This window comes from Scyliorhinus canicula, chromosome 1 (genome assembly GCF_902713615.1).
Source record: "Scyliorhinus canicula chromosome 1, sScyCan1.1, whole genome shotgun sequence".
Lineage (NCBI taxonomy): Eukaryota > Metazoa > Chordata > Chondrichthyes > Carcharhiniformes > Scyliorhinidae > Scyliorhinus > Scyliorhinus canicula.
In genome coordinates, this window is record NC_052146.1 from 276,994,978 (window position 1) to 277,013,840 (window position 18,863).

At 44.6% G+C, this 18,863-nt stretch overlaps 1 protein-coding gene and 1 long non-coding RNA gene across 3 annotated transcripts in view; one reads left to right on the forward strand and one right to left on the reverse strand.

Annotated features, from left to right (window-relative positions):
• Positions 1-18,863, reverse strand: part of LOC119974671 — a 162,820-nt gene that overhangs the window by 81,430 nt on the left and 62,527 nt on the right. The window lies entirely within an intron of this gene.
• The window catches only part of LOC119974666 (forkhead box protein N2-like), a 108,551-nt gene that overhangs the window by 61,769 nt on the left and 27,919 nt on the right, over positions 1-18,863 (forward strand). The window contains 1 exon segment of the mRNA XM_038813747.1: positions 9,966-10,093. Within this exon segment, the coding sequence (XP_038669675.1) occupies positions 9,966-10,093 (128 nt within the window).

The window sequence follows — 18,863 nt, forward strand, 5'->3', positions numbered from 1 at the left end:
CAAAGCAGAGATCGAAAAATGACTCTTCTAAAGACAAAATAAAAAGGGGAAGGTAATTGGCAAACTAATCTTACCTACTGAGGATAAAACCTCCTGGTTTTGATGTATTACATCTGGAGATATTAAACTAAGTTGGGGGAGAGATAGTCGAGAAACAATTACATAGATACGTAGCAAATAGAAGCAGAAGTCGGCCATTCGGCCCTTCAAATCTGCACCACCATTCATTATAATCATGCTGATCATATTCAATAATAACTAAATTCCCCCTTAATTGGAAAAAGATTATTGCGTATCTGAATTTTAAAAAATGTTTCTGAGATTTCCTCTCTCTCTGTTCTAAACTTCAATGTATAGAATCTAACCGACTTAGTCTTTCCTCATATGATAGTCCTGCCATCCCAGGAATAAGCCTGGTAAATCTTTGCTGCACTCCCTCCATAGCAGGAACATCCATCCTCAGATAAGGACACCAAAACTGCACGCAATAAACGGTGGCCTCACCAATGCCCTCTACAATTGCAGTAAAACATCCCCATTCCTACACAAAGACTCGCTATGAAGGGCAGTATGCCATTTGTCTTTTTTACTGCATGCTATACTTGCGTGCTTACTTTCATCAACTGATGCACGAGGACACCGAGGCCTCACTGAGTATCTGCCTCTCTCAATTTACACCTTCCTATTTTTTGCTAAGTGGAAACCTCACATCTATCCACATTATACTTTATCTGCCTCGCATATGCCCACTCATTTCCAAATCACGCTGAAACATCTCTGAATCCTTACAGCTCACCCTCCCGCCCAACTATGTATTATCTGCAGATTTGGAGATAATACATTTTAGTTCCCTCGTCCAAATCATTAATGTATAATGTGAACAATTGGGGTCCTAGCAGATGCCTGCGATACCCACTGGTCATTGCCTGCCAATCGGAAAAGGACCTATTTACTCCAACTCTTTGCTTCCTGTCTGCTAACCGGCTTTCTGTCCTTCTCAAGGCACCACCCGCCATCCCATGTGCTTTAACTTTACATAGTAAGAAGTCTTACAACACCAGGTGAGGAAGGAGCTGTGCGCCGAAAGCTAGTGTTTGCAACAAACGTGTTGGACTTTAACCTGGTGTTTTAAGACTTCTTACTGTGCTCAACCCAGTCCAACGTCGGCATCTCCACATCATTAACTTTATATAGTAATCTGCTATGTAAGACCTTGTCGAAAGCCTCCTGAAAGTCTAAATAAACCACATCCACTGGCTCTCCCTGGTCAAGTCGTGAAATGATGTTCTGAGGAATCGGATGATCTCCTACGGGACTGCTTAGAGTCAGTCGACCGGTCAGTATTTAAAAACTCTGCAGCCAGCCTGAACGAGTACACCACAACAGTAACTGACTTCATTAGTAAGTGTGTAGAAGACTCTGTGCCCCAACCGGAAACCCTGGATGAACAGGGATATCCACTGCTTGCTGAAGTCTAGGTCTGAGGTGTAAGTCAGCTGATCCTGACCTATATAAAAAAGCCAGATATGATCTAAGGAAATCCATCAAAGATGCCAAAAGACAGTACCAGACCAAGCTCGAGTCCCAGGCTAGCCACATGGACCCCCGCTGACTATGGAAAGGTCTGCAAGACATAACGAGCTGCAAGATGAAAGCATGTAAAATCGCCGGCTCCAATGCACCCCTTCCTGATGAGCTCAACTCATTCTATGCCCGCTTTGAGCAAGAGGTCAGCGAGAGCACGCCCTCTACCCTGGACGCCTCGGATGAACTTTAAAATTTTTTTAGAGTAGCCAATTATTCTTTTTCCAATTAAGGGGCAATTTAGCGTGGTCAATCCACCTACACTTTGCACATCTTTTTTGGGTTGTGGGGGTGAAACCCATGCAGACACGGGGAGAATGTGCAAACTCCACACGGATAGCGACCCAGGGCCGGGATTCGAACCCGGGTCCTCAGTGCCGTAGGCAGCACTAACCACTATGCCACCGTGCTGCCCGAGGTCACCATTACAGATGTTTGAGCAGCCTTCTCGAAGGTCAACCCAAGGAAAGCCACTGGCCCGGATGGGGTACCCGGACGAGCACTTGGGTCTTAAGCGGATCAGCTGGCGGGGGTATTCACAGACATCTTCAATCTCTCTTTACAACAATCTGAGGTTCCTATCTGCTTCAAGAAGATGACCATCATCCCTGTTTCAAAGAAAAGCCAAGCAGCCTGCCCTAATGACTATCGTCCAGTGGTTCTGACATCCATCAGTATGAAGTGCTTCGAAAGGATTACGTCTCGGACCGTGTTTTCAGAATCCTTAAGGGGGAGGGGGAACAGTCACAAGTCGTGGTACACATACGTTCCAACCACATAGGTAAGAGGAGGGATGAGGATTTAAAACAGGAATTTAGGGAGCTAGGGTGGAAGCTGAGAGCCAGGACAAACCATGTTGTCATCTCTGGTTTGTTGCCGGTGCCATGTGCTAGTGAGGTAAGGAACAGGGAGAGAGTGCAGATAAACACGTGGCTGCAGGGATGGTGTAGGAGGGAAGGTTTCAGTTACGTGGATAATTGGATCACATTCTGGGGAAGGTGGGACCTGAACCAGAAGGGGCACCAATATCCTGGCAGGGAAATTTGTTGCAGCTCTTCGGGGGGGGGGGGGGTTAAATTAATTTGTCAGGGGGATGGGAAAACGAGCTGTAGTCCAGAAGCCAGTGTTGAGAGTAGTGAGGTACTGAGGAGGGTATCAAGGTCGCTGGAGTGTACCGGCAGACAGAAAGGTGGGTTGAAGTGTGTCTACTTCAATGCAAGGAGTATCCGGAATAAGGTAGGTGAACTTGGAGCGTGGATTGGTACTTGGGACTACGATGTTGTGGCATTATGGAGACATGGTTAGAACAGGGACAGGAATGGTTGTTGGAAGTTCCTGGGGTATAGATGTTTCAGAAAGAGTAGGGAAGGTGGTAAAAGAGGTGGAGGAGTAGAGTAGCATTGTTAATCAAGGATAGTTTAATGGCTGCAGAGAGGCAGTTCGAAGGGGATCTGCCTACCGAGGTAATATGGGCCGAAGTTAGAAATAGGAAAGGAGCGGTCACGTTGTTAGGAGTTTTCTATAGGCCCCCAAATAGTAATAGAGATGTGGAGGAAGAAATTGCAAAACAGATTATGGATAGGTGTGGAGGTCTCGGGGTAGTTGTCATGGGTGACTTTAACTTTCCAAATATTGATTGGAACCTCTATAGGTCAAACAGTTCGGATGGGGCAGTTTTTGTACAGTGTGTGCAGGAGGGTTTCCTGACACAATATGTGGATAGGCCGACAAGAGGGGGGCCGCATTGGATTTGGTACTGGGTAATGAACCGGGCCAAGTGTTAGATTTGTTTGTGGGAGAGTGTTTTGGAGATAGTGACCACAATTCGGTGTCTTTCACTATTGCAATGGAGAGGGATAGGGCCATGTGGCAGGGCAAGGTTTATAATTGGGGGAGGTGTAATTATGATGCGATTAGGCAAGAATTGGGGGGCATAAGATGGGAACAGAAACTGTCGGGGAAAGGCACAAATGAAAAGGGAAGCTTGTTCAAGGAACAAATACTGCGTGTCCTTGACAGGTATGTCCCTGTCAGGCAGGGAGGAAATGGCCGTGTGAGGGAATCATGGTTCACAAAAGAGGTTGAATGTCTTGTCAAGAGGAAAAAGGAAGCGTATGTAAGGATGAGAAAACCAGGTTCAGTTGGGTTGCTTGAGGGTTACAAGGTAGCAAGGAATGAGCTAAAAAAAAAAAGGGCTTGGGAGAGCTCGGAGCGGGCATCAGAAGTCCTTGGCGGGTCGGATCAAGGAAAGCCCCAAGGCTTTTTACTCTTATGTGAGAAATAAAATGACCAGGGTGAGGTTAGGGCCGGTCAAGGACAGTAGTGGGAACTTGTGCATGGAGTCAGAAGAAATAGGAGAGGAATTGAATGGATACTTTTCTTCAGTGTTTACCAAGGAGAGGGGCCATGTTTTTGAGGATGAGAGTGTAATACAGGTGGGTAGGCTGGAGGAGGTAGATGTTCTGAGGAAGGATGTATTAGCAATTTTGGAAAACCTTGAGAAAACCCCTGGGCCAGATGGGATATATCCAAGGATTCTTTGGGAGGCAAGGGATGAGATTGCAGAGCATTTGGCTTTGATCTTTGGGCCCTCACAGCCCACGGGGATAGTGCCAGAGGACTGGAGAGTGGTGAATGTTGTTCCTCTGTTCAAGAAAGGGAATAGGAATGACCCTGGTAATTATAGGTCTTACTTCGGTGGGCGGTAAGTTAATGGAAAAGGTCCTGAAGGATAGGATTTACGACCATTTGGAAAGATGCAGCTTAATCCGGGATAGTCAACACTGATTCGTGAATAGTAAGTCTTGCCTCACAAATTTGATTGAATTCTTTGAGGAGGTAACTAAGTGTGTAGATGAAGGTAGAGCAGTTGAGGTTGTATACATAGATTTTAGTAAGACGTTTGATAAGGTTCCCCATGGTCGGCTTATGAAGTAAGGAGGTGTGGGATAAAGGTAAATTTGGCCAATTGGATAAGTAACTGGCTAACACATAGAAGACAGAGGGTGGTGGTGGATGGAAAATTTTCAGACTGGAGACCAGTTACCAGCGGTGTACCACAGGGATCAGTGCTGGGTTCTCTGCTATTTGTGATTTTTATAAATGACTGGTGGAGGGGGCTGAAGAGTGGGTCAGTAAATTTGCTGATGACACCAAGATTGGTGGAGTAGTGGATGAGGTGGAGGGCTGTTGTAGGCTGCAAAGAGACATTGATAGGATGCAGAGCTGGGCCGAAAAATGGCAGATGTAGTTTAACCCTGATAAGTGCGAGGTGATTCATTTTGGTAGAAAAAATTGAATGCGGATTACAGGGTCAACGGCAGAGTTCTGAGGAATGTGGAGGAACAGAGAGATCTTGGGGTTCATGTCCACAGATCTCTGAAGGTTGCCACTTAAGTGGATAGAGACGTGAAGAAGGCCTATAGTGTGTTAGCATTTATTAACAGGGGGCTTGAGTTTAAGAGTCTCAGGGTTATGCTGCAACTGTACATGACCCTGGTGAGACCACATTTGGAGTATTGTGTGCAGTTCTGGTCACCTCACTATCGGAAGGATGTGGAAGCATTGGAAAGGGTGCAAAGGAGATTTACCAGGATGCTGCCTGGTTTGCAGGATAGGTCTTATGAGGAAAGGTTGAGGGAGCTTGGGCTTTTCTCTTTGGAACGGAGGAGGATGAGAGGCGACTTAATAGAGGTTTATAAGATGATGAGGGGGATAGATAGAGTGGACGTTCAGAGACTATTTCCTCGGGTGGATGTAGCTGTTACAAGGGGGCATAACTATAAGATTCAGGGTGGGAGATATAGGAGGGATGTCCGAGGTAGGTTCTTTACTCCGAGAGTGGTTAGGGTGTGGAATGGACTGCCTGCTGTGATAGTGGAGTCGGACACTTTAGGAACTTTCATGCGGTTATTGGATAGGCACATGGAGCACACCAGAATGACAGGGAGTGGGATAGCTTGATCTTGGTTTCGGACAATGCTCGGCACAACATCGAGGGCCGAAAGGCCTGTTCTGTGCTGTACTGTTCTATGTTCTATGATAATCATGGCACAAATCAACTCCAGACTCCCGGATTGCCTTGATCCTCTACAGTTCGCCTACCCCTGCAACAGGTCCACAGCAGACGCCATCTCCCTGGCCCTGCACTCAACACTGGAACACCTAGATAACAAAGACACCTATGTCAGACTCCTATTTATTGACTACAGCTCAGCCTTCAACACTATTATTCCTACGAAACTCATCTCCAAACTCCGTGGCCTGGGCCTCGACTCCTCCCTCTGTGACTGGATCCTGAACTTCCTAACCCACGGACCACAATCAATAAGGATAGGCAACAACACCTCTACGATCATCCTCAACACCGGTGCCCCACAAGGCTGTGTCCTCAGCCCCCTACTACACTCCATACACACCTATGACTGTGTGGCTAAATTCCCCATCAACTCGATTTTCAAATTTGCTGATAACACCACCACAGTAGTGGGTTGTATTTCAAACAATGACGAGACAGAGCCCAGAAATGAGATGGAGAATCTGGCGAACTTGTGCAACGGCAATAATCTCTCCCTCAATGTCAACAAAACGAAGGAGATTGTCATCGACTTCAGGAAGCGTAGAGTAGAACATGCCCCCACCTACATCAATACGAACAAAGCTTTCACGAACAACCTGTCCTGGTCTCCGCATGCCGACACTATTTAAGAAGGCCCACCAACGACTCTACTTTCTCAGAAGACTAAGGAAACTTGGCATGTCAGCTACGACTCTCAAACTTTTACAGATGCATCATTGAAAGCATTCTTTCTGGTTGTATTACCGCTTATGGTTCCTGCTCTGCCCAAGACCGCAGGAAACTACAAAAGGTCGTGAATGTAGCCCGGTCCATCAAGCAAACCAGCCTCCCATCTATTGACTCGGTCTATAATTCCCGCTGCCGCGGAAAAGCAACCAGCAGAATTAAGGACCCCACGCACCCCGGACATATTCACTTCCACCTTCTTCCATCAGGAAAACAATACAAAAGTTTGAGGTCACGTACCAACTGACTCAAGAACAGCTTCTTCCCTGCTGCCATCAGACTTTTGAATGGAACTACCTCGTAATAAGTTTATCTTTTCTTTACACCCTAGCTATGACTGTAACATTACATTCTGTAGTCTCTCCTTCCTTTCCTATGTACGGTATGCATTGTTTGTACAGCATGCAAGAAACCATACTTTTCACTGTATACTAATACATGTGACAATAATAAATCAAATCTATTAGTTACATCTTCAAAGTATTACAGTAGATTTAGATTTGTCAAGCATGATTTCCCTTTTGCAAATCCATGCTGTCTTTGTCTGATTATACCACTGCTTTCCAAATGGTATGTTATGAAATCCTTGATAATAGACTTGCAACTTCCCTCCGACTGATTCACTAGTATTTATTCCCTGTTTTCTCTCTACCTCCATTTTTGAATAGCGGGCTTACATTAGCTACCCTCCAATCTGTAGGAACCATTCCAGAGTCTACTATTTTTAGGGACACTTCCTCAAGTATTCTGGAATAAAGTTTATCAAGCCCTAGAGATTTATCTGGCTTCAATCCCATTAATTTCCCCAAAACCATTTCTCTACTAATACTGATTTCCTTCAGCTCCTCACTAAAACTATGTTTTTCAGAACTTCCAGTACATTATTCATGTATTCCTTTGTGAAGATAGAAGCAGTACGAATTTAGTTCCTCAGTCATTTCTTTGTTTCCCATTTTGAATTTCCCCGTTTCTGACTGTCAGGGACCTACATTCATTTTTGACCATCTTTCTCTTTACATACCAATAGAAACTTTCAATATCAGATTTTTTGTTTGCCACTAGCTTACTTTCATGCTGTATTTTCCCTTCCTTAATCAATCCCTTAGACCGCCTATGTTGAATTTTAAACTGTTCCCAATCCTTGGGTTTATTGCTTTTCCCTGCCAATTTTATGCTTCGTCTTTGAATCGACTATCTTTTATTTCCCTTGTGAGCCATGGTTTGGTTATGGCTCTCTTTCCACTCTTATGCCAAATAGGAACAAACAACTTTAGAGTTCACCTAATCATTCTTCAAATGCCTGCCATTGCCTGTCCACTGTCCTTCCTTTCAGTAATGTTTCCGAATCCATCATGGCCAACTCATACCATCATAATTACCTTTCATTGAGATTCAGGGCTCTGGTCTCAGAATCAACTACCTCACTATCCTCCTTGATATCATATTATGGTCACTCATTCCCAAAGGTTCTCGCAACTAGATTGCCAAATAATCTTTTCTCATTGCACAATACTCAGTCCAAGATGGCCTGTTCCCTTATTGACTCCTCAACATTTTGGTCCAGAAGAACATCCCATATGTACTCCAGAAATTCCTCCTCTATTGTACTGTGATTAATTTGACTCGCCAAATCTGTATGCAGATTAAAGTCACCCATAATGGGTGGCTTGGAAGCACAGTGATTAGCACCTCTGCCTCACAGTGCCAGGGACCCGGGTTCAATTCCGACCTCTGGTGACTGTGTGAAGATTGCACTTTCTCCCCGTGTAGTGTGGGTTTCCTCCAGGGTCGTGTGGTTTCCTCCCACAGTCCAAAGATGTGCAGGTTAGGTGGATTGGCCATGATAAATTGCCCCTTGGTGTCCATAAGATTAGGTGGGGTTACGGGGATAAGGTCCGGGCACGGGCCTAGGTAGGGTGCCCTTTTCAAGCGACGGTGCAGATTCGATATGCCGAATGGCCTCCTTCTGCACTATGATTCTATGATCACACATGTTCATTGTCGTATGCAAGAGTGGGGCAGCGCCCAAGGTGAGACAGGTTTGACCTATGTTAAAGTTGATGCTGAGATTTAGCCACTTGGCTAAAGCTGATGTATTAGAAAATGAAATAATGTCAGAAGGATGGCAAGCACCTAATGATTTTCCCCCTAAAGCCTGTCCACTATCCTCAAGTTAGGAGTGTGATACAGTACGCGCCATGTGTTTGGATGAGTGCAGTTCCAACAACACTGAGCTCAACACCATCTTAGGCAAAGTAGCTCACTTGATTGTCACCCCATCCACCATTTTCAATATCGACAGCCTCTACCCCCAATGCACAATGCCAACAGTGTGTACCATCTACAAAATGCACTGCAGCAACTCACCAAGGCTTCTTTGACAGCACTTTCCAAACTCGCAACCTCTACAATCAAGATGAGCAAGGGCAACAGATGCATGGGAGCACCTGCAAGTTCCTCTCCAAGCCATACACCATCCTGGCATGGAACTATTTTTCTGTTCCTCCACTGTTGCCGGCTCAAAATCCTGGAATTCCCAAACAGCACCGTGGGTGTACATACACTGCATGGACTGCAACAGCTCAAGAAGATAGATCGCTGCCACCTTCTCACGCATAATCAGGGATGAACAATAAATGTTGGTCTAACCAGTGATGCCCATGCCTGTGAAATATATTTTTTAATCCAATAGGGAACTCTGGAGGAACTTATTTTATCCAGTAAGTGGCTATAATGTGGAATGTGTTTACCCCAAGGAATAGTTGAAGCAAATAGCATAGATGAATTTAAGGAGTAAGCTAAATAAGTACATGAGGGAATAGAATGATATTCTAATCGGGTTAGATGAACTAGATGGGAGGAGGCTTGTGAGAAGGACAAAGCCAGCATACACCAGTTAGACTAAATGGCCTGTTTCTGCGCTCTATACTTGGCGTACCTCAATACTGTGGTGTAAAATTAGGGAACAAAGTCTCAAGCACAGTACATAGCATGTAAAGACATGTGCATGTAAAAGAATCTCCAATCCTAGATTTTTTTAGTGGGAAAATTCCATGATCACATTTAGTTGCTCAAAATTATGAATAATTGCAGCCATTTTGAGCTTGTTAAATGGATGAAAATGTGTACGTTGTCATGTTTGTGTGATAATGGTACCTCAGAAGAGGAGTAGTGGAAAGAAGAAACTGGCATTGGCAAGGAAATAAAAAAGACTAAAAGCTGAAGAATAAGATATGTGTGGAAGAGTGACTGAGCTCAGTGCCAACTAGGCACCTCAGTTAAACCACAAGGTCATTGTTTTGTTGTTGATTTAAGTTATGAAATGTTAGCTGGTGTATTGCTGATGTACTTTATGGTATGAAAGAAGAAACATGTTTGTTTCAAACACTAGCTTTCGGAGCGCTGCCCCTTCCTCTGATGAATGTCCTGAGGAAGAAGCAGTGCTCCGAAAGCTAGTGTTTGAAACAAACATGTTGGACTTTAACCTGGTGTTGTAAGACTTCTTACTGTGCTTACCCCAGTCCAACGCATCATGGCATGAAAGAAGATTTTGCTATTTCTGATTTCTCTCTGACAGACTGTTGGGAAGGGCTCACTGTGGTGCGTGGACCCACAGTACAGGCCAAACCTCATTCAAGCCCTAATGAAGACTCCATATTATTCAACCACACAGGTCTTCTGTACACCTCCAGCCTCGCCTCCAAGGTAAGCACATAATTCTCATCAGCTTTCTCATACTTTTTTCACAGGAGAACATACAATCTGCCAAGTCTTGGATCATGCTTTTCTGCAAAAATGCAGCTTTTGTGTCGCAACGCAAGGGGATTCCCAATTGAATTATATATGCCAAGATTTGAGTTGAATATCTTCTGAATTGGGGATTTCTGGATTGTCCAGAAGCTGCTAACTGATTTGTACCAAGTTATCTTATCTCAGTTGGCGCAGTGGTTTAAGAAGAACATAAGAAATGGGATCAGTGGTAGACCATGATTGATTTATATTCCTGCCTGCTACTGAAATCCCGTGATACCTAAATATACTCAACACATTCACAGCCTGTTGAGGTAGAAAATTTCAAAGATTCACTATTGTTGGAGTGAGAAGATCTCCATTCTAAATGGTCTACCCTTTTTCATGAGACTGTTGTTCCCCATGCTCTAGACAACCAGGCTAAGATTGTCTCCAACAAGAGAGAAACCAACCATCTGCTCTTAGCTGAACTGAACCAGTCATATAAATACTGTGGCTACAAAGCAGGTCAGAGGCTAGGAATCCTGTGGTGAGTAACCACCTCCTGACCCCCTAAAGCCTGTCCAGCAATTACAAGGCACAAGTCAGGAATGTGGTGGAATACTCTCCACCTGCCTGGATGAGTGCAGTGCCAACAACACACTAAGTTCAACACCATCCAGGACAAAGCAGCCCACTTGATTGACACTCGACCATCTACTAACTTCAACATTCTCTCCCTTCACCACCGATACAGGTTGGCAGCTGTGTGCACCATCTACAAGATGCACTGCAGCAACTAACCAAGGCTCTTTTGACACCACCTTCCAAACCCATGACTTCTATCATCTAGAAGATCAAAGATAGAAGGTGCCTGGGAATACCACCACCTGCAAGTTCCCCTCCAAGCCACACGCCACCCTGACTTCGAACTATATCACTGTTCTTTACTATCGCTGGGTCAAAATCCCAGAACTCCCTCCTAAATGTGTTGTGGGTGTACCTGTGTCGCATGGACTAAAGACACCACCTTCTGAAAGTCAAGGTCATGTAGGGGTGGGCAATAAAAATGATGGCCGAGCCAGTGATACCCACATCCATGAAAGAATTATATTTAAAAAAAGATGCGTTTATTCTAGGTCTGTTTGTCTGAGTCATCAACATGGCTATAAGTAATTGCAACTCCAGTACCAATCCATGCACGCTCCATTAGTTACAGCTTACCAATGACCTCTTTATCCCTCCTCTCTGCTTCCTATCTGTTAACCAACCTTTTATCCATGCTAATATATCAACCCCTCCCACTCCACGTGCACTTGCCTTGCTTATTGGTCTCCTGTGCGTCACCTCATCGAACGCCTTTGGGTAACTCATGTACATTACATCCATTAATTCCCCACATCCACTAAGTAACATCCTCAAAAGAACTCTAATAAAGTTGTCAAACATGATCCCTTCTGCAAAGCAGTACTGACTTTGCATGATCATACTATAATTTTCTGAGTGTACTGTAAAGACTTCTTTAATAGAATCCAGCATTTTGACTACTGATGTCGGGCTACCTTGACTGCGGTATCGTGCGTTCTCACTCCCTCCTTTCTTGAACTGTGGTGTTACATTTATTAACTTCCAATGTGCTAGGACTGTTCATGAATCCAAGAATATTTCAGAAAATTATAACCAGTGCTTCCACTGTCTCTACAGCAATCACTTTTAGAGGATGAGGCCATCAGGTCCTGAGGAATAGTCACCTTTCAATCCTTTGGGTTTCTCCGAAACATTTCCTTTGCTAATGTTAATTACCGTACATTCCTCACACTTATGAACCCCTTCGTTACCTTCTATTTTTGGTATGTAATTGTACCTTCCACTGTGATGCTGGACACACAATATTTGTTTGAAAGTCTCTGCCATTTCAGGTTTACAGGCAATAGAGGTTGAGTAGATTGGGCCTGTACTCATTGGAGTTTAGAAGAATAAGGTGACCTTTTAGAGACATATGGGGTTCGCGGAGGGCTTGGCAGGATAGATGCTGAGAGGATGTTTCCTCTTGTGGGAGAGTCTTGGACCAGAGGGCATAATCTCAGAATAAGGGGTAGCCCATTTAAGACCGAAATGAGGAGGAATTTTTCTTCTCTCAGAGGGTAGTGAATTTCATAGAATCATAGGATTTTACAATGCAGAAGTAGGCCATTTGGCCCATTGAGTCTGCACCGGCACTTGGAAAGAGCACCCTACTTAAGCCCACGCCTCCACCCTATCCCCATAACCCAGTAACCCCACCTAACCTGTTTGGAAGGGGAATTTATCATGGCCAATTCACCTAACCTGCACGTCTTTGGACTGTGGGGAGAAACTGGAGCACTCTGAGGAAACCCACGCAGACATTGGGGGAACGTGCAGACTCTGCATAGACTGTGACCCAAGCTGGGAATCGAACCTGGGACCCCGGAGCTGTGAAGCAACAGTGCTAATCACTATGTTACCGTGCCACCCTGATTTGTGGCATTTTTCATTGCACAGGGCTGTGGAGGCTCAGTCATTAAATATATTCAAGGCTGAGATAGATAGATTTTACATCAGTAAGGGAATCAAGGATTATGGGGCAAGGCGGAAAAATTAAGTTGAGGATTAAATCAGATCAGCCATTATCTCATTGAAAGACGGAGCAAGCTCAATGGGCCAAGTTGCCTACTTCTCCTCGTACGTCTTGTGATTCTTAATTTATAGGATTTAAAAAATATTTTTAGCATAGACTTCCACAGCAATAGGAAGGGGAAACATCAAACTATATGCATTATTTCTACAAATGTAATGCTCTAAGAAGTGAGCTAATTTATGTGAACTAGAACTTGAACCCACTATGAAGTAACCTGCTTTAATAGCATGAAAGTAAATCAGGATGTTACCCTTGATAGGACACTCGGAGAAAAGGACCTGCTCTCTCTCTCTCTCTCTCTCACTCGTGTTTTCCCCAGAAAAGCTGCTGTATTTCTGAAACTACAGAGACCTGAATGAATCTTCAGTGAAAAGCATTCCAGACTGGAAAGCAGAAATCTCAAACTGAAAGCCTAAAGGGTGCTCGAAACAACCATCTGATACAAAGACTCTTTATCTTTTACTTATTTTACCCCCTCTTCTCCCCTCTGTGTTTTGTGCGCGTGTAGAGCGTGGAACGAGTTTACTTTGGGATGGGGGGGGGGGGGGGGGGGCTTGACGAATTGGATAATAGTTAACCTGTTGTATTTCCTGCATATTTAATTGTAGTTATTATTAGTAATCTTTTTAAAAAATACTTTTATTCCCCTTTTTCACATTTTCATCCGAATTGAAACCCACCAACAAACAACAAACAGTAACAAATACAATGTCAAATCCCTGGTCAACAATCCCTTCCTCCCAAACAACCCCCAACATTTTAAATACAAACATCAATGAAAAGGAATCCGAAATCCACCATCCACCCATACATAGTCATCAACAATCTACACAGTCCAAACCCTCTCTCTTTCTGCCCCCCCCCACTTATGTTCGATGTCATCCAATTCTTGAAAGTGCATAATAAGCAAATTGTAGAACCCTTCCATCCTTCCCCTCAACTCAAACTTCACCTTCTCAAGTGTTAAATACTCCAACAGACACCCCCCCCTTCCTCCCCACACCAGGGCACAGGTTGGAGAAACTGACCTCCCTCAACAGGATCTGCCTTTGGGCGATCAGTGAGGCGAAGGCTAAAACATCTGCCTCCGTACCCGCTTCCAACCCCGACCGATCCGATACCCCAAATATGGCTTCCAGAGGACCCGGCTCAAGCTTCGCATGTACCACCTTCGAAATTACCCTGAACACCTCCCTCCAATACCCCTCCAGCTTTGGACATGACCAAAACATATGAACATGGTTTGCGCCCCCCCCCCCCCCCCCCCCCCCCCACAATGTTCACAAACATCTCCTACCCCCTCAAAGAGTCGGTTCATCCTTGTGCTTGTGAGGTATGCCCCATACACCACCTTCAGCTGTATCAGCCTCAACCTCGCGCACAAAGTTGAGGCATTCACTTCCGGAGCACATCACACTTCCTCAATGCCCTCTTCCTCAGCTAAGGATCAAAGACCTTGTGTGTTTATCTGAGGAATATTTATTAATTTAAATTGTGTTGTGACTCTGGGTCTAGTGGGCTGGAATTAACCACGCACCAGCGCAGGCAGGTCATAACTGCATGTGCGGGAAAGAGAGACACACTGTGTGTGTGAGAGAGGGAGACACACAGTCTTTGTGTTGTCATTCACCCTCACCTCAGAATATCAACACAAACTGCATGAGTGAGCACCACGAGTCTGATTGTAAGCCCAACACATGACACGCTCACCCTCTCATGCTAATAGTCATCTTTATTTAGATCTTTTTAAAATTATCAATTTATTGCTTTGACGAGCTTTTTTTGCTGAGCAAAAGATTTCTTTTTATACCTCCTGTTTAATGTTGTGCCAAACTATATCTTTCCAAAATTTGCTCATTGACCCCTTGAGTGAGGAGAAAGCTTAAATGTGCCCTCTCTCCCTCATGTTCCATATTTGTATAGCTTAACTAATGTGAAATGCATGTGAAAGAGCAGTAAGGCGTTTTAAGGCAGTGATTGATTTCACTTCATCAGGATACAGGAATCAAATGAGCCAGTTGTCATGTTACTATGGGAACAGTTTGGCGGAAAGTTGTGTATATTATGTCAGGTTGCTTGGTGACTAATCATATGTATGGCATATTGGAATAATCATATTTTGCCACCTCTTATCTGAAAGACTGACTCATTGACTGCAACCTTCAAATATGGGAATTGTGAGAATTTATTTCACCCGGTGTAGGACAGGGCATTTCCATTAAAAGGTATACTGTTCATTATCGGGTCATTTAGTTATGCTGTTTGATGTGCACAGCATCAGGAATGTGGCAGATGGGTGTGGTTCAAAGGTCAGTGTTCTTCTGCTGCAAATGGAAATATGGGGCCCACACAACGATTCACTCAAACACAACTTCCCAGAATTTAAGATCTGTTGTTGCATGCATTCTCCCCACAGCCCAGATACAAAATGCAGGAGATGAAATTGTAGATAACTGACTGATTTAGTTATTCATGGGTGGGGGAGGGGGCAGATGAACAGAAACCTATTTTAATTGCAGATCACTTCAAAAGGAGTTCTTTTCATTTTATTAACGTTCTATAATTCTTGATGACTTGCTGCAGTACAGATTTATTGAGCAGGAAACAGTTGGCCAATATCAGCTGGCTCAGAAGTTGCGGTGTGTTCATGAGCTTCAGTATTGGCCTGGCTGAGGGAGTCTGTGTTCCTGATCCTGATAATTATCTAATGACCCCTGCTGGAGAATGTGGGTTTGTGGACATTGGCCAAGTTGGTCTAAATTGCATTGTTCTCTCATGATAAAATAGCTTGTCAAAGAGAATTGCCTAAGTTCATGTATCTAGAACAGCCGCTTATGTTGGAGGGCTCTCATTGTCCTTGGAACATTATCCCAGCAGCAATTACTTGCCAGCAACCACATGAGAGTAGGGGAAAATGTCAGATGAAGGAATACTTCATTGTAAACTGTGTGTTAGTCTAATGTAAGTGACAGACAATTATTTTCATGTATTCTGACTCCAGTCTCACCTAAGGCAATAATGTATAATGTGAAGGGCACTACTTCAGCAAGAGATAAAATAGCAAGGATAGACGGTCCTTCCTGCAGTAATACACTTCCTGATAATTGGTCCAGAAAAACAAGTGATCTAAGAATAGGTTGCATGGCTGTTCTCCCAACGATGGCTGGGAACTTACTTTAAAATATAGTCTATACATAATTAGTTTTTTAATGTGTAGGATGAATGACTAACTTTAAAACATGGTCTAAAGTTTTTCAGGAGAGCTTTAATAGGATTGGTTAGAAAGAATGCTGGCTATGTGAAGATTGCTATGGTGATTGTATTGCATCACTATTTCCTGTTTTGACATGTTGCTTCAGGGATTCTTAAATAGTCTTAACTGTTTCAAGCCCAGCATCTTACTGAACTACTTTATTTTACAATTTTATCTTCCTGCTCCAAGTACACTGCCTTTTCCTGAGTTGTGTTTGCAGCTCTTACCAGTCCAGGTATGCAGGAATCAAGTGCCCCTGTTGCTGCCTGGTTCAGATAAACTAGCCTAGCCAGACTGGCAGTTGAACCTGTAATGTTCTAGCTCTGTATGGAACAATTCTGTGCTCGGTAATATTGGAGTATTGTGATCAATTCTGGGTAATGCACTTTATGAAAGATACGAAGGCCTTCTAGAAGGTGCAGATAAGTTTTACTAGAATGGCTCCATAGGTGAGATTTCAATTATGTTGGTAGATTGGAGAAGCTGTTCTCCTTCGAGAAGAGATCATAGAATGTACAGTGCAGAAGGAGGCCATTCGGCCCATTGAGTCTGCACTGGCCCTTGGAAGAGTGTCTTTATAAATTTAGAGTAGCCAATTATTTTTGTTTTCCAATTAAGGGGCAATTTAGCGTGGCTAATCCACCTAACCAGCACATCTTTGGTTTGTGGGGGTGAAACCCACGCAGACATGGGGAGAATGTGCACACTCCACACGGACAGTGACCCAGGGCCGGGATTCGAACCCGAGTCCTCAGCGCCACAGTCCCAGTGCTAACCACTGTGCCACATGCTGCTCCAAGAGCACCCTACTTAAGCCTACACCTCCACCCTGTCCCAGTAACCCCACCTAACCTTTTGGACACCAAGGATAATTTAGCATGGCCAATCCACCTAACCTGCACTTCTTTGGACTGTGGGAGGAAACCGGAGCACCCGGAGGAAACCCACGCAGACATGGGGAGAAAGTGCAAACTCCATACAGCCATTACCCGAGGCCGGAATTGAACCTGGGACCCTGGAGCTGTGAGGAAGCAGTGCTAACCATTGTGCCACCGTGCCGCCCGTGGTTGAGAATAGATTTTATATTGGTGTTCAAAATTGAGGCATCCAGACAAAGAAGATAGAGAGAAACTGTCCCATTGGCAGAAGGATTGAGAGCCAGAGGACACTGAGGTAATTGCGCATGCAGCAAGTGGTTACAAACTGGAATGCGTTGCCTGTAAAAATGATGGTGGCAGATTCAATTGACGCTTTCAAAAGGGCATTTAAGTATGTGGTTGAAGTGTAAAAAAAATCAGGGTCACGGAGAAAGCAGAGGGGAGAGACTAGTTAGATTAATCTTGCAGTAAGCCAGCACAGACTAAGACTGCTGGATGTTTTTACCATTCTATGATTTTATGATCGTGGATTTAGAGTTTACATGGAAGGTGCAACATGCCATTCACCCAGCTGAGTTTTGGCAAGTCAGACATGCTTGTCTCAGTAAAGTAACGGTGTCTAAAGCAGTGACCCAAGAAGTTTAGGAACAAACAATACTATCTTTTTCTTTACTTGTGAGGACAGATCATCTAACGTCCGTTCTATCATCTTTAACACTGACATCAACCAATCCCTATCTTCAAGCTTAGTCCTCATTTTTCAAAATCTCATATTCCGCAGACAATTATTTTTACCTTTTAACTAGCCCATCATTAACGTGCCAACTTTCAGGCGGCATGGTGGGGCAGTGGCTAGCACTGCTGCCTCACAGCGCTGAGGACCCGGGTTCGATCCTGGCCCCGGATCACTGTCCGTGTGGAGTTTGCACATTCTCTCCCTGTCTGCGTGGATCTCACCCCCACAACCCAAAGATGTGCAGGTTAGGTGGATTGGCCATACTAAATTGCCCCTTAGTTGGGAAAAAAAATTTGAATTGGGTACTCTAAATTTGTTTGTACCAGCCCCAACATTCCCTGTGTATCCGTCGGTCTTCTGGCAATTGCCTACTTGTTGGTCCTTGCTCCCTTTGTTCCATCATCCGTGACCACTCATTTAGCCACAGTTCTCCCCCCCCCCCCCCCCCCCCCCGAACTCCCTTCCATAGTATCTCACCTTGCCATATCCTTCCCCAGTCTTTTTTAAAAAATATTTTTATTCTCCTTTTTCACCTTTTTCTCCCGAATTTACACCCACCAGCAATAAACAATAATTGGCAACAAATATGTCAATCCCCATAACAATAACAACGATCCCATCCTCCCACCAACCCCCAAACATCAGCCCGCATGTTTACAGAAACAAATGACAAAAAGGAATCCGGGATTACCCATTGTCACCCTTAATACACACAGGCCTCCCACCCATCCCCCACCCAACTAATGTTCGATGTTATCCAGTTCTTGAAAGTGAAAAATGAATAATGCCCATGACTTGTAGAACCCTCTGTCCTTCCCCTCAGTTCAAACTTAACCTTCTCAAGAGTCAAAAATTCCAACAGGTCCCCCCGCCACGCCAGGGCACAGGGTGGAGAGGCTGCTCTCCATCCCAACAGGATCCGCCTTAGGGCGATCAATGAGGCTATAATATCTGCCTCCGCACCCGTTTCCAACCCTGGCTGGTCCGACACCCTGAATATGGCCTCCCGGGGACCCGGGTCCAGTTTCCCATTCACCACCGTGGAAATTCGCCTAAACACCTCCTTCCAGTACTCCTCTAGCTTTGGACAGGACCAAAACATATGAATGTGATTAGCGGGTCCCCCCCCCCCCCCCCCCCCCCCGCAACGTTCACACACATTTTCTACTCCTTCAAAGAATCGGCTCATCCTCGCCCCCGTGAGGTGCGCTCTATATACC